At 37.7% G+C, this 14,490-nt stretch overlaps 1 protein-coding gene across 1 annotated transcript; it reads left to right on the top strand.

Annotated features, from left to right (window-relative positions):
- Positions 1 to 1,182: 1,182 nt before the first annotated feature.
- On the top strand, positions 1,183 to 12,869 carry EIF2S3 (eukaryotic translation initiation factor 2 subunit gamma; the record flags this gene model as incomplete). The annotated part of the gene is made up of 11 exons (XM_035333926.1): positions 1,183 to 1,270; positions 1,794 to 1,921; positions 2,037 to 2,158; positions 3,567 to 3,661; positions 4,204 to 4,362; positions 4,959 to 5,093; positions 5,922 to 6,016; positions 6,863 to 7,007; positions 7,414 to 7,583; positions 8,609 to 8,781; positions 10,831 to 12,869. Coding segments are annotated over 11 exons (1,374 nt in total), but the record flags the coding sequence as incomplete, so codon positions are not given.
- Positions 12,870 to 14,490: the final 1,621 nt, after the last annotated feature.

Below are 14,490 nucleotides of genomic sequence, written 5' to 3'. Positions count from 1 at the left end.
TCCTGTGCTGCCCCCTTTCCCCTCCTGTGCTGCCCCCTTTCCCCTCCGCCCGTCAGAGCGGCCCCACAAGCTGGCCGGAGCTTGTCGTTCAGCCTAGCGTTATACCCGTCCTGCAGAAGAAATCGCGTGCGTGCCTGATTGTGTGCTTGAGGAACGAGTTCGGCGATGACAGGGCTCGCATCGAGCCGTGCGGGCTTGTCGCCCTGCTGCGCAGTGCCACCTGCAGGTCACCGCCCCGCCGCTGCCCTCAGTGAGCCTGACCGCTGCAGGTCGGGCGTACGAGGAGTATCAATGTCATGGTGGTAGGTGGGCAGAACTTGTTTTGAACCCGAACGTTTTATTCACGTAGTACTCGAGAATGTAGTGGGTGATATTACAAGGTTATAGTGGGTGATACTACATTCCTACACAGTTACGGTTAACTTTATTTGGTTGTTACATAGAGAACCTGCCCCATAGCCCTGTAAACATTGCAGGATTTCACAAATACTTGTATCCTGGTTTGCAGTGAAGACTTCCTGGCTTTGTGGAATCTTCCCTTGAAGCCAGCAGCTCCTCCCTATAAATTCAGTGCAGTCGCCATACAGGATGTATTTGGCCAGGTGCTACCAGCAGGCTCCAGCAGCAATCTGCTTAGGACAACAGATTTTTTTTTCTGGTACTTGAGGTGCGAATAATACTATTTGAGGACAAACTTGTCATTCAAAAAATCAGAACCAAAACCATGGTGTTAATGACGTCTCTGAACCTACTTACTCCAAAGCTGCAAATATACATGTAGTTATATATTGACTATAATGGAACCTTAACATTGAAGAAAAATTAACAACTGTCTGTTGACAGACCTTTGTTTTTAAAACACAGTAACAGTTGGCTGTGTAGCCCGTGGAAAGTTAATTTGAATTTGCATGTTGCAACCAATTCAATTTAGGGATGAGTGCAAGGTATTCTAATTTTTAGAGCTTCCTTTGAATCTTTTTGTTTTGCTTACTTCCTTCTTTCTTTAACACTGCAACCTCTTCTGATTGTAGGCCTTTTGTCTTATTTTGCATACTTAAAAAATGGAATGCGTAACACTAGAGGTATTTTAATGGGCTTGGTTGGATTTTGCTTAATAGAGCTACTGGATAAATTTTAAGAAAATACATACAGCACTCTAAGCATTTAGATCCAAGATGAATAAATTGTGAAATCTCCTTCATACAGGATGTTACCAAGCTGACGCCTCTGTCACCAGAAGTCATCAGCAGACAAGCCACAATTAATATAGGTAACAACTAATTTCCAAAAAAAAGAGGGGCTGGGGGCATAGTAATGTAACTCTTCGTGGTGCTCATGTGTTAGCATATAATACCTGTGTTGAAAAAGAAATAAATTCTTACTGAAGCACAGTAATGTAGGTAAGGTATTCTTACTATAAATTTTGTCAAGATGCCGGAAGAGACTTGTCAAAGCATTTTAACTTGAAAAGCACTGTGATTTTACTTCAAGAACGCTGCGTTGAATGACGTGGGGTGTAGTTGCTAAAATAAACTTTATGGTACCTTAAATTGTGTGTTGAAATTACTTTCATGAAAATGCAAATCACAACAATGCAAGGATCTGTGCATCGAGAGCTTGTTCTAGGATGTCGTTTGTTTAAGCAGAAGCGTTTAAGAAACCCATATTTATTGTGATGGTACCACTGGGCCTACTGGCTCCAGAGAGTGTGGGGTAATTAGGTGTTGATCGTAATTGAACACTGCGCAAATTAAACCACGGCTTATTGACAAACATGTGCTTTTAAACCATAGGTACAATTGGCCACGTAGCCCATGGAAAGTCGACAGTAGTCAAAGCTATATCTGGAGTTCATACTGTCAGATTTAAAAATGAACTGGAAAGAAATATCACAATCAAGCTGGGCTATGCTAATGCAAAGGTGAGTTATTGGTAGAGACAGAGCAAATATGTTGCTGATAGATTTCAGGGTGGATGTAAGCTTGTAAATAATTATTGGTTAATTAAGCTTCTCAATTTTTAAAAATTACTTCCAGATTTACAAGCTGGATGACCCGAGCTGTTCCCGACCAGAGTGTTACCGATCCTGTGGAAGTAGCACCCCAGATGAGTTCCCTACAGATATTCCTGGCACCAAAGGGAATTTCAAACTAGTCAGGTAACCATCACACTGCTGTAAAACGAGGTATAAAAATTGTATTTACTTTGTTTGCATTTCCTTTACATAACTGAAAATAGTCAGGATTGAGCTGTGAGCTGAATGATAACAGACCTCATGCTTGTAGATGCTGAGATTGGGCACTCCTGATCTGAGGCATCACTTAAACTGCATTGGTTTTATTAGTTGCTGTGCACAATCCAGCACAGAGCACAGCTGTGTTCTCTGTCATTGGGTGTTTGCAGGACTCTGAAGTGAAACGATGCTTTGTTCTACTCTTACCATAAGTACATTTTCAAGCCACTAGAGTAAGAACTAATGTGGACTTTGCAAACTCATCATTAAAATTCATTTCTGATGTGTGACCTTTTAAACTCTTTTTTTTTCCGTAGAGCCAGAAAAGTTTTCCTAGTTCTAAAAATGATTCTATTAAAGCCTGATTCTTAGTATGAGGTCAGTACTGGAGGACAGGTGTCCTTGATTTACTTCACAAGCACAGTATGGTCATTATGCAAGCATCATAATCACAGCCGTGGTTGTGTGAGTCTGTAAAATGATTGTTCAAATGAGAGTAGTCACAAAGACAGTTGTATGACAGGATTCCTGGGTCATGCTTACGTATAAAATCTGCGTTCTGCTGTACTCATGTATTTCTTCCTTTCCTCAGATTCCCAGTAGAGCACTAGTTCTAACAATAGCTTCTGTTGGAGTGTGATTGTTGTGCAGCCATTGTTAAGCTATGAAGCTTTAGGTTTTTTATCTTGCCGTTTATTTGCTTATTGTAGATTGCTAATGTTGCTGGCAAAGCAGAAAATGAGTCTCGTGTTTTTCGGTGGCATACTGCAAGGTTTCTTCATTGAATAGGTTCACACAAGAACGTAGTACATTGACTGTTATCAGCTGCACAACAAATTCATAAGGTTGGAGCTAGCTGTAGTGCTGTCTCTGGATAAGTCTTCGAAGTGAAGTGCAATTGTAACCATGTAGTTAAAGATGCATAATTTTCTAAAATAGGAGTGTGAGACTTCTCAAAAGAGATAAGAGAAATGGCATATAATGCGCTATATCCTGTGTTTTTTGTTCTGATGCATTTAAATCTAGTCTAATTTATGTGTAACTTTTTGAAATATTAAAGCAATAACTAGTATAAGTACATGGTATTGAATCTGAGAACTCAGAAGGCCTTTCCGTAGCCTTTCCATAGTCTTTGTGTTCTTACATGTATACTTTTAACATATTACTTCTCAGCAACTGTCTTGAAATTTTGTTTGCTTCTTTATTTACTTAAACTTGTTCTATTCATTTTTATTTATTTATTTTAACCTGTGTATCTGCTTAACCATTCACATAAATCAGAGAAGTTGTTGAGAATTGGCTCTTGGATTTTTCTCCCTTTCTTCTACAACAGGCATGTCTCTTTTGTGGATTGTCCAGGCCATGATATTTTGATGGCTACTATGTTGAACGGTGCAGCAGTAATGGATGCAGCTTTACTGTTGATAGGTAATAATTGTTACATGAAAGCAGGGCTTTACTTTTTTAATACCATAAAGCAGCTTTATATGGGTTTTGACGTATGGGTGGGGTGAGTGTTTAAAACAAGAGAATGCTTTTGAGATGGGTTGGAGAAACTTAGGTGATGTTACAGTGAAAATACGGTCCAACAAGCTGTCTTTATTTAAATACAGCTGTCGATACTCAATAGCCTGGTAGCCAGCAGTTGGCCAAGATGAATCTCTGTAGTGGAATACTATTGTAACATTTATATTTTATGGAAATGTATTGGATACAGTTACTTTTGACTTTTCTCTGGAGCTTCAGTTTGCTTTAGATATGTAGTATTTAAATGGCAGACTATTCTTGCAACCGCTCATCTGTCATATTTGGTGGATGCTGAATCCAGCAGTTCTGGGAAAGAGTGGGTGCTTCACATGTAGCTTAATGGGAGCTGACTTTTTATAAAGGCACAACAGAAAGATGTCCTAAGTGCAGGAGTTTTGTGTATCCCTCTAGTTTGTATATCACAGTCCTTTTTCTTCTTTCAGCTGGCAATGAGTCATGTCCTCAACCCCAGACCTCAGAACATCTAGCTGCTATAGAAATCATGAAACTGAAACATATTTTGATTCTGCAGAATAAGATTGATTTGGTGAAAGAGAGCCAGGCCAAAGAGCAGTATGAACAGATTCTTGCATTTGTACAAGGTAAGTTTTCACCAGCAGAAATCCAGTTGGTGGTGAAAATTATTCGATGTTGGGACATAGAGATGTTTATTTAAAAAAAAAAAAAAAAAAAAAAAAATATGTCAAAAAACATAAAAAAAACCCCTTATTTGGATTTCACTGGTATACATGGTCTGTTAATATTTTTTTTTTTTTTTTTTAAGAAAAAGCCATTGGAGTTGTGCTTCATGTTTTGGTTCATGAAAATAAAATGAACTGTAAAATGAATACCAATGTATCAAATGTTTAGATATCTGATCTCTCTGAGGAAATTCTCATAATAGCTTTTCTGATCACCAAAAAGCAGATTACCTTTCACAATTTGCATATAGCAACTGTAAAACTCCTCTGTATGCACTTATGCAGTGGCAACACAACGATTGTTTCAGACTGCCTTGGAAAGTAGGTCTGGATGGTTTGAGCAAAGATGTTGAAGGGAAGGGCATATGTTGTGATACTGCTTTGAGAAATACGTGTGAAGTGTGCTTCAAACATCAGTAATGCTTCTAACAATGACAGAACGCTTGGTCATGCTCCTATAATTACTATATTAAGGCTTGATGTGAAACTTGTTCTAGGTACAGTTGCAGAAGGAGCTCCAATAATTCCAATCTCAGCACAGCTGAAGTACAACATTGAGGTAGTCTGTGAGTATATAGTGAAGAAAATCCCAGTCCCTTTGCGAGACTTCACATCCGAACCAAGGCTTATTGGTATGTAAATCTTATCTTTGGCTTCTGTGGTTAAATGTTTCCTACCTTTACCTACACTCAGAATAGCATGTTGCAGAATGCTCTATAAAGAGATGGGCTTAAAAAGAGCATTCAGTTTGCTCTTTAAAATTATTTTCTGAGAGCTGCATTATTTGTTCATGGATAAATTAATCTAGTTAAATCTATCCAAGGTAATTGTTTTTTGTATATATTCTGTGTCAAACAGTAGTAAAATGCAATAAAGATGAGAAATTTGTCAGTATTTTAAACTTAATTGCTGTGAATTTAAATTTGATTTAACAAAGGCTAAAGGCTGTTCCATTTGAAAAATAATTTACATGAAAATCCTATCATTGGGTAGCCTGGTTAAATTTTCTGTATCAAAAAGCCTCTGTTCTTGTACAGCATATTTTGAAATTCAGTTCCACTACAATAAAACCACACTTTTGCCTTTTCCCCCAAAACCCACAGAACATGTTCATAGTCCATATGAATGGAGTACGTTAAAACAAGGTTACAAAGAAGTTGACGTTGTGAATATTGAAGTTTTCTAAATAGCTGGTCATTGCTTTCTTTTTCAGGTATTGATATTTAACTTAACGTGTGTTATGCAGAAATAGATTTTTAAAATACTGTTCATATATATGAGCTGCTTAAATGGATTCGAGAACAAATCAGCTAAATATTCATGTTTTGTCTCTGAATTGTTTTCATAAGTAGTTGTATACCTTGATAAGGATAAGGAAGCAATCAAAATTGTTGTTGAAAAAAACATAAATTCTTTGAAAACTGGCTCTTAAATATAAACTTGTTTCTTGTCCTTTTCAGTAATTAGATCTTTTGATGTCAACAAGCCTGGCTGTGAAGTGGATGACCTTAAGGGGGGAGTAGCTGGTGGCAGTATTCTAAAGGGTGTTTTAAAGGTAACCTTTTCTTAGTGATCATGAGTAGTTTTTGTACATTTTTAGTACAAAGTTAATCTATGTAGCTGATTTTTTCAAACAAGAATGCAGTCCAGTGGCACCTATCGTGTCTGTATGCACCTCATTGCCACTTTCCTGTTTTAAAATACTGTAACAAGAAATACTGTTTTTTAAAAAAAATATTTAAAAAATATATTTCTGTATTCTTTCTTCTTAACTGTTTTCATTGCTTAACAAGAGTTGAGGGAGCTAATTACTTCTTACATGTCCCACCACTCTTATTTCCTCAGTTATTCTGTGGAGGAAAGGGAAAAACTTTAAAGATACCTCTGAAGTGTGTGTGGGTTCCCACAGGTCTCACTTCCCCACTGAAGTGTTCTGTAAATATTTTTTTCTTGTGGAATACCGTCAGCGGGTGGGAACTTTTAAAAGTTACTGTATTAGACTGGAAAGCAAACTGTCTTTGAGCATTTATTTGACTTCAGTGATCAGTTACACAGATCAAATTAACTCTTATTGGTGCTGTAACACTTCTAAATGAAATGTCATTAAAAAATCTTAATTTATATGTCAGAATTAAAGCTGATAAATATCCTTTCCAAAAGCAGTTATTTAAAATTAATTGGAAGGAAAAGCAATTGTTTGGTTAGCTGTAAGGTACAGAGCTTTAGGTATTGTCTGGCTTGCATTAAGCAGTGCCAAAGCCTTAGAAGTTCTACAGTAGCCCAAAACAAAGGATTTGTATTAACAGTGGGCCTTAGAATAAGTATGTCTTACCTGTGACTAGTACTTTCTTCATGTTCCTGTGAAACAACCTGTTAACCACTTTTTCACTTTTGTAATTAGGTTGGTCAGGAAATTGAGGTTCGGCCTGGTATTGTTTCCAAGGACAGTGAAGGAAAACTCATGTGTAAGCCAATCTTTTCCAAAATAGTGTCACTCTTTGCAGAACACAACGATCTACAGTACGCTGCTCCAGGAGGTCTTATAGGTAAGGATATTCTCTATTTTTTCTAGATTCTAGATCTTTTATTGAAAACACTTACTACACTGAAATTCATTGCTAAGTGAAACCAGAAGGGCTATGAGCAATTTCAAATACTTAGATGTAGAAGGAGACACTTTGTGTGAAAATTAGATATTTATGAAATAATTTTCCTGACTGTCACTAGCCAACTTATATCAAGTTGAACTGTTAATTGTATCAGCTATAACAGTAGAATATCTCTTCATGTGTTTAGACAGATCAGTCTTGCTGGCATTCTGAAAGGGCTGTCCAAGTTAACAGGGAATTCACAGTACATTCTCAGTTTTTAGGTCTCATTCAAATATTTTAATACGTAAATGTGACATCTCCCATTCAATTACTCCCTGGGACTTTCCTTGTTATGTTGTAGGTGTTGGAACTAAGATCGATCCAACTTTGTGTCGGGCTGACCGAATGGTAGGGCAAGTTCTTGGTGCAGTTGGAGCACTGCCTGAAATATTTACAGAGCTAGAAATTTCCTATTTCCTGCTGAGACGACTATTAGGTGTGCGCACTGAAGGAGACAAGAAAGCTGCAAAGGTCTGTACCCTTTTTTTTTTTTAAAGGAATTTCATGTACTTTTTTCTGATTTGTTTTAATAGCTTGTGCTAAGTTTTAATAAAACCTACATTTTTGATGTAGTAATTTTGTTTCACTGCTTGTATATGGTTGTTGCAAAACTATTACCTCTAATTTTACCAAGTACAGCTCTTCAGAGGAATAGGAATTCATATCAGAGTAGCTTAAAGTGCTATAAAATACAAATACATCTTCAAGTTACGTATTCTTTTAAACACATAGGTAGTTGTTTTTCTTTGCTATCAGCATATTCATTGGTGCAATAATTAGTTTTATGCACACACTGATTTACTTCCTACTTGCCTGCTTTGTAGATTCTCCTTTTGAAGAACTTTTTAAAGCTAAGTATTTCTGAAAGACTGTACTTGAATAGAAACTGAACTTGATACACACTGTGGTTTCATGTTTCGCATTCCTTTTTACACTGACAAAAGGAACAGTATGATCTTTTGATCGCGAGCTTTAAAATCTCCAGGCTGCTTCATGCAAGAATAGATGAAATACTTCAGTGCTCTTCATCCTCTGTGAAATTACTTTTTGAGAAATTGTTTTGATGTATGTAGGCATAAGGGAAATGAGAATATCCAGGTAATTTAAAAGAATGGTAAAACACTTTGTAGCAATATCTAAGATGATGATATTGCTTTTAATAGAGTATATGTATCTATTATAGAAAAATAGGTTATACTTTCTTGGGACTTAGGTACAAGAACCTGCAGTACTACATGTGTTGGCCTTCACAAGAGTTAAAAATATAAACTTTTTATCTATTGATGCTGTTGTGTGGTTTTTGTGTGGGATATATATGTTTTTCGCATTTCTCAGCTGTATCATTTCTGTGGCAGTTAGGTACTAACATTCAATACTGTCTGAGGTTATTTCTCTTCATTTGAGGAATTGTGTTGCGGAATAATGCTGGCTTAGGGTGAGCAGGTTATTTTAAATACTAAAGCTTATGTTTCAGAGTTTTGTATGTCTTATTTCAGGTGCAAAAATTATCAAAGAATGAAGTTCTAATGGTAAACATAGGATCCTTATCTACTGGAGGGAGAGTCAGTGCAGTAAAGGCTGATTTGGGGAAGATTGTGCTGACCAACCCAGTATGCACAGAAGTGGGAGAAAAAATTGCCCTGAGTCGAAGAGTTGAGAAGCACTGGCGGTAAGTTGGCAGTAAATTGGTAGAATACCTGGATGTTATGATATAAACACAAAAAATGTGTGGATCTGATTTTGCTCTAGAATAGGAATTTCAAAAATTGATATACATTTACCTATGGATTCTCCTAACGCACTGACACCATAATTGTGGAATGCTTCATTTTATTCTCCATCCCTCTTTTAAAAGAAGCTTTGTAGATGGGTAGATACCTTACCGTAACAGACAAGGAAACATCTGAGGTTTTGTGGTTCTGCCAAAACAACCATGCTGTAATTGAGCTAACAGCAGGCAATCTTGGTGGAGTGGTTTGAAAACTCAAGTAACCTTGAGCCAAAGCTTGTCCTTATGCATGCAGAAGTCAGCGGTGTTCAATCTGTGGAGCTGAATGTGTCTTGCAGTGTGACCTTAAAGTAACAGCAGGGGAGTGGAGGAGGGACATACTAAGGTTCCAGTATTTCATATGCTCTGGGCAGGGGAAGGAAATATCAGCTGGTTTGATCTGTTTAAATTACAGGTGTAAAACAGCTGAATGCACAGCTGGAGGCTAAAAATGATGAATGGATTCGATTGATAATTAATGTTAAGCTTAGTGCTGTACTGCTCTTTAGATGATTATGCAAACTGTAACTGTTACGTATTTATTCCATAAGAGCATAAGGGTATTTATACTCCTTGACCCTGCGCAGCTCTTGCAGTATGAGGGGAAGGTATAAGGGAACAGGAGCATTCACCCGAGAAGTTCTTACGCTTTGAAAAGGAACTGAGGCTTTAATATCTATGGATGGGTGTTTCAGTTCAACAAAAAAGCGTAGACAAGAATTTGGTGTTTGCTGTCTTGGGAGATAAATCAGGAAAGAGGAATCGGGAAACCCTGCGCAGGGTGAGCAGAGGAAAAGAAAAAGATAAGTTCTTGAACAGGAGAAAGAAGAAGGGAGAAGAAATAGAGAACCTAAATTAAGAGCAAAAGCAGAAAGGAAGGGGAGAATGTATTGGAAACAGAACAGTGCTTTTTTTTTTTTTTTTTTAAGCCAGCGACTGTCAACTTATGCAAATTTTAATGCAAGTTTTGTTCAAAGGCATCTGTCTTTCATACTTCCCACTCATAAAACATAAGCAAAGTTTGCCAAAAGGACACATGTCTCTATACAGTTGGTATTGTGGGAAGGAACTTGTTGCCTGAGGGAATGGAGTACTGGAAAGGTGGTAAGAAAGCAAGAAAAGAAGAGGAGAAAAAGTAGAAAATAAATACATAAAGGCATAGAAGCTAAGCAGCAAATGGCAAAGCAAGCAAGATGCACTCGTGATTCCAGGGAACACTGATTCCAAATGTGGACTAGTTATAAGCTATAAATATGTTCCCAAAAAGTAGGAAATCCCAATGTTAATTAACTTGGTTACTTTTTTTCAGTAATCTGCTGATGTCCAGAGAGACCCCTACTGTTAGCAAATGAAATTGAAATGCGTGTCGTTCCTATGCATCTCCTTGCTGAAAATGCAAAATGTATTAAAGATAGTTGTGTTAATAATACAGTCTGCCTGCTGACTGTGTAAATGAACATAATCTTAAATTGTTTTAAGTATGTTTTTTGGAGGTGATAGTGGCCTATAAAATGGGACTTAAGAGTACCGAACTTACCCGAGAGTTGATTTACCTTTATAGGTTATAGTTTCATTAAGAGTTAGAATTGTTTATACTCTTACTGCAATCTTGTCTGAATCCTTACATTTTTATTTCTCTCTGAAAGTAATGTAGCATTTTCACATGGGTTGAAAGATTTAGCTGTAAGTATATTTACAGTCAGCTATTGCAACTTATGTTAAAAAACCTTCAGATTTTTAGTTTGCTGTTGTGAGGTACGTTCTTAATTGATTGCAATCATGTAGATGTTCTATGTCTCATCCTTAGATCTTGCAGGATGTTTTGTGAGGAAGGCAAGTGGGGAAAAAATTCAAAATGAGTGAATTGAAGGCTTAAGCATAATAGAAGTATGTTGATTTATTCTGGACATTTCTAACTGTTATTAATATAAACTGTTTTTCTTTTTACAGTTTAATTGGTTGGGGTCAAATCAGAAGAGGAGTGACAATCAAGCCAACTGTCGATGATGACTGAAAAATGAAGAAGAGTGCTTCATTTTTAAAGATGAAGTGCCTATTTCTATCTACTTTGGAGGGGGTATATTTCCACAATGGAATCGGAAGCTGTGCAAACATTATCTTTGAGTTGTATGGCTCTCCTTGTACATCTTATTGAATTTTACCCTCTTACTAAAATACTAGTCATTATCACCATTAAAAGTGTAAAAGAAATGTCGTAGAAGTGGGTTTCATTATCCACATTTTAGTAGAAATTAATTGTACATGTCTCATGGCATGTCTAATTTATGTGTTCTCTCAGACGTATCTGTTTAATATCAGTCAAGCCGGCCCCAGTGTAACACATAAACCATAAATCTGGTATTGAAATAAAATATCACTTATTTTCATTAATTCCTAAAACCTTTTAGAAGACAGCAGTGATTGCTCAACCAGTACAAGAATTAAACAAGCAAAACCCATCCTCTCCCGGAAGACTAGTACCCTTTCTGCACAACATCTTGGTTTATTTAGTCAGGTGTTTACAGCAAAAACTTTCTTCTGAAGTTTGTATGGTTCTGACTTTGGGATTGTGATTGTAGTACACTTTATAATTAAGATGGCAGTGTTGACTGACTTGGATTTGTCACTTTCAATATTACAAGGAGCTTTGGATAAAACCCCAAAGAAAAACCACAAACTGGATCTGGATTGACAGTACTTTTTTTTGAACTTACTTTAGAATGGGTTTACAAAAAGAACAGGATTAACTTGAAGCATAGCTGTTTATCTTTGTGGAACTTGTGACCAGCCTGGCATATTTTAAATTAAGCTATTGAGCAATTATTAGCTGTGATCTTGAACTATAAAATAGCTGGAAAAGGCTGTTAAGGGAATGATTTTGAAGGAAAAAATCACAATGAGATGAGAAAGGTAGAAAAACCACTTTTGCTTTCCTGGATCACATACTCCTTAGAAGAATACAATGTAATAAACTTCCTGTAGGGTGCTAACCCCCATTTTAGGTTTAACTTCTTTTCATTTGTACCAGTATACTTAGTTGTAGGTATTTTATATAGTAGACTATTTAGCAAGTCATGCTGCTTCCCATATTTATATACAAAGTATTGTGTTCATTTTCAAAATCTGGTTTGAGCTACTGTGGTTAGGATGGTCAAGGGCATTCTAAGGGTAAATATTGTTTCACTCATCAAAATGGACTTCGGTGAAGCAGATTGGTTTTGTTAATGATTTCACACTGTATTTTGTGTTGCCTTATTCCATCTACATTCCTGTACTCAGTTTCTCCATTTGTAAAGTACTTCTACCTCACACAGTGTTGGGACTAAATGCGCTGATTTTTGTATAGTGCTTCTCCTTTGAAAAAGTATCAGATACAGTTCTTCCTGATTCTCCTAGTACTTGACCAGAATACAGTGAACATGGGTGTTTCAAAGACTGCATCTTCAATGCTTTGGAAGCTTGTTTATGTAACTCTGAATTCTAAAGACTTAGATAAACTAAAATCTTACCTAGTCTGGTTGCGTGAGGGCACAGAAGAGAAAGTAAGCCACCACAGAGTGCCAGAACAACTCTGCCACAAAGCTGAAATCTACTCCAAAGAGTTCTTTCTAGATGTCCTCAATGTGTGGGTCTAATACTAAAGAAATGCCAAGCCAAAACGCTTCCGATATATTGGTTAAGCACCCAGAGGCATTTTTAGGCATCCATGTATTTTGGAGATTAGACCTTAATGTCTTGATCTGAAACTCAAAAGAAGTGCTATAATCTTTTCAAAACACTTGATGTATTCCTTCATTTAGGTAGGTAATAAATGCGAAGTACTAGTATTGTCCTAGTGCTAGATCAATAGCCGTAACTACGTCATTCCATCTAAATATCCATAGGTCATTACTTAGCTTGGGTCTAAAATATGGTTTGATACTGCTGTAGCTAATATCAAATTTATACATAGGTATACATTATCGGTAATAAAAGAATGCTTTATGAAATTTTGTTTTGTTCCCTCTGAAACATGAAGCAATACCTTGTTTGTTTGATCGTGTGCACAGGAACTGATGGGAACTAGTGGGTGAATAGAAGCAATGAAGTGCCAGGATGGTAAACCTTGCTTCTGGTCTGTTTTTACGTCAGCCTGCTTTCACAGTGGCTTTTCCAACAGACTGGGCTAGGTATTGAGCAGCTGCAGCCCTCTCCTGCAGCGGTTTCTTTTATGTGGAACTTCCTCCTGATGGTGGAGTTAGGCTCGTTGTATGTGCGTGTACGCTGCGTCATGCAGAAAAATTGTTGCCTAAGAGCGGATGGTTGTTGAAGAATTGTCTGTCTGGAATGAAGTCTGTTCCTGATCCTTTCCAAGAGAAGGGATGTTAGGAGCATGTGTATACAGTGTTTTTTCCTCACCAGAATCTTACATTTCCTCTAACTGAAAAGCTTTGGCTCTTCTGGTATGTTGATTTAGATGTACACATGAAGCACATGACTGTAGTGTCAGAGCCAAATATGAATGTTGTAAATATGTAATGTGCTGATGTGTCTGTATACAGCCACCCGGCATTCACTGACTACAGAGATGAAATCATGATGCCATGATTTGGAGGTATGAAAGTAGAAGAAAAGATACCATATAAATCTGAGGAAGTAAATTTAACGTTCTTGGTTTGAATGAAACATAGTAAGAGTACTAATGCGCTCTGTCCCTTTACTAAGGATCTTGAAAAGAGTTATTTTAACCCTTTGTAGGTCAGATTTAGCAACATGAACGTAGGTGCCCACTTCAGGTGGGTTGGGTAGCCAAGGCATGTGTATGGAATAGGCAGCCACCAGTTCCTGCACTCTGGAGTGCTGGCAACCAGGCAGGATACAGCAGGGCATCTCAGGTGGCATCAGATACTCGTGTTTCAGTACCTGGATCTCTTCCAATAATCTGTTAGCATTTGGTAATTGGCTTTAAGAGGGTGCTAGGGTGGAACCTCCCAGCTATGCAGAGGAAAGTATGTCAATCACAGAACAGCTGAGGTTGGAAGGGACCTCTGAAGATCACCTAGTCCAACCCCCGTGCTGAGCAGGATCACCCTGAGCACATTGCACAGGATGGCATCCAGGTGGGTTTTGAATATTTCCAGAGGAGACTCCACAGCCTCTCTGGGCAACCTGTCCCAGTGCTCTGTCGCCCCACAGTAAAGAAGTGCCCCTTCATATTGAGCTGACACCTCCTGTGTTTCAGTTTGTGCCTGTTGCCTCCTGTCCTGTTGCTGGGCACCGCTGAAAAGAGACCGGCTCCATTCTCTCAACACCCTCCCCGCAGATACTTATATATACTGATGAGGTTTCCCCTTAGTCTTTTCCAGGCTAAACAGGCCCAGTTTCCTCAGCCTGTCCTCATATCACACGTGCTCCAGGCCTCTCGTCATCTCCATAGCCCTCCTCTGGACTCACTCCAGTAGTTCTATGTCCCTCTGGTACTGGGGAGCCCAGAACTGGACACAGTACTAGTAATACGTCACCTCAATAAATATTTTGCAACATAATTCCAGTATGTCAAAAAACTAGAAGACCAGAGTAACTTCACTTTTTTTTTTTTTTTTTTTTTTTTTTTTTTTTTTTTTTTTTTTT

Source organism: Oxyura jamaicensis, chromosome 1 (genome assembly GCF_011077185.1).
Source record: "Oxyura jamaicensis isolate SHBP4307 breed ruddy duck chromosome 1, BPBGC_Ojam_1.0, whole genome shotgun sequence".
NCBI lineage: Eukaryota > Metazoa > Chordata > Aves > Anseriformes > Anatidae > Oxyura > Oxyura jamaicensis.
The sequence above is the reverse complement of the archived record's forward strand: the minus strand, read 5'-3'. Positions and strand labels throughout refer to the sequence as shown.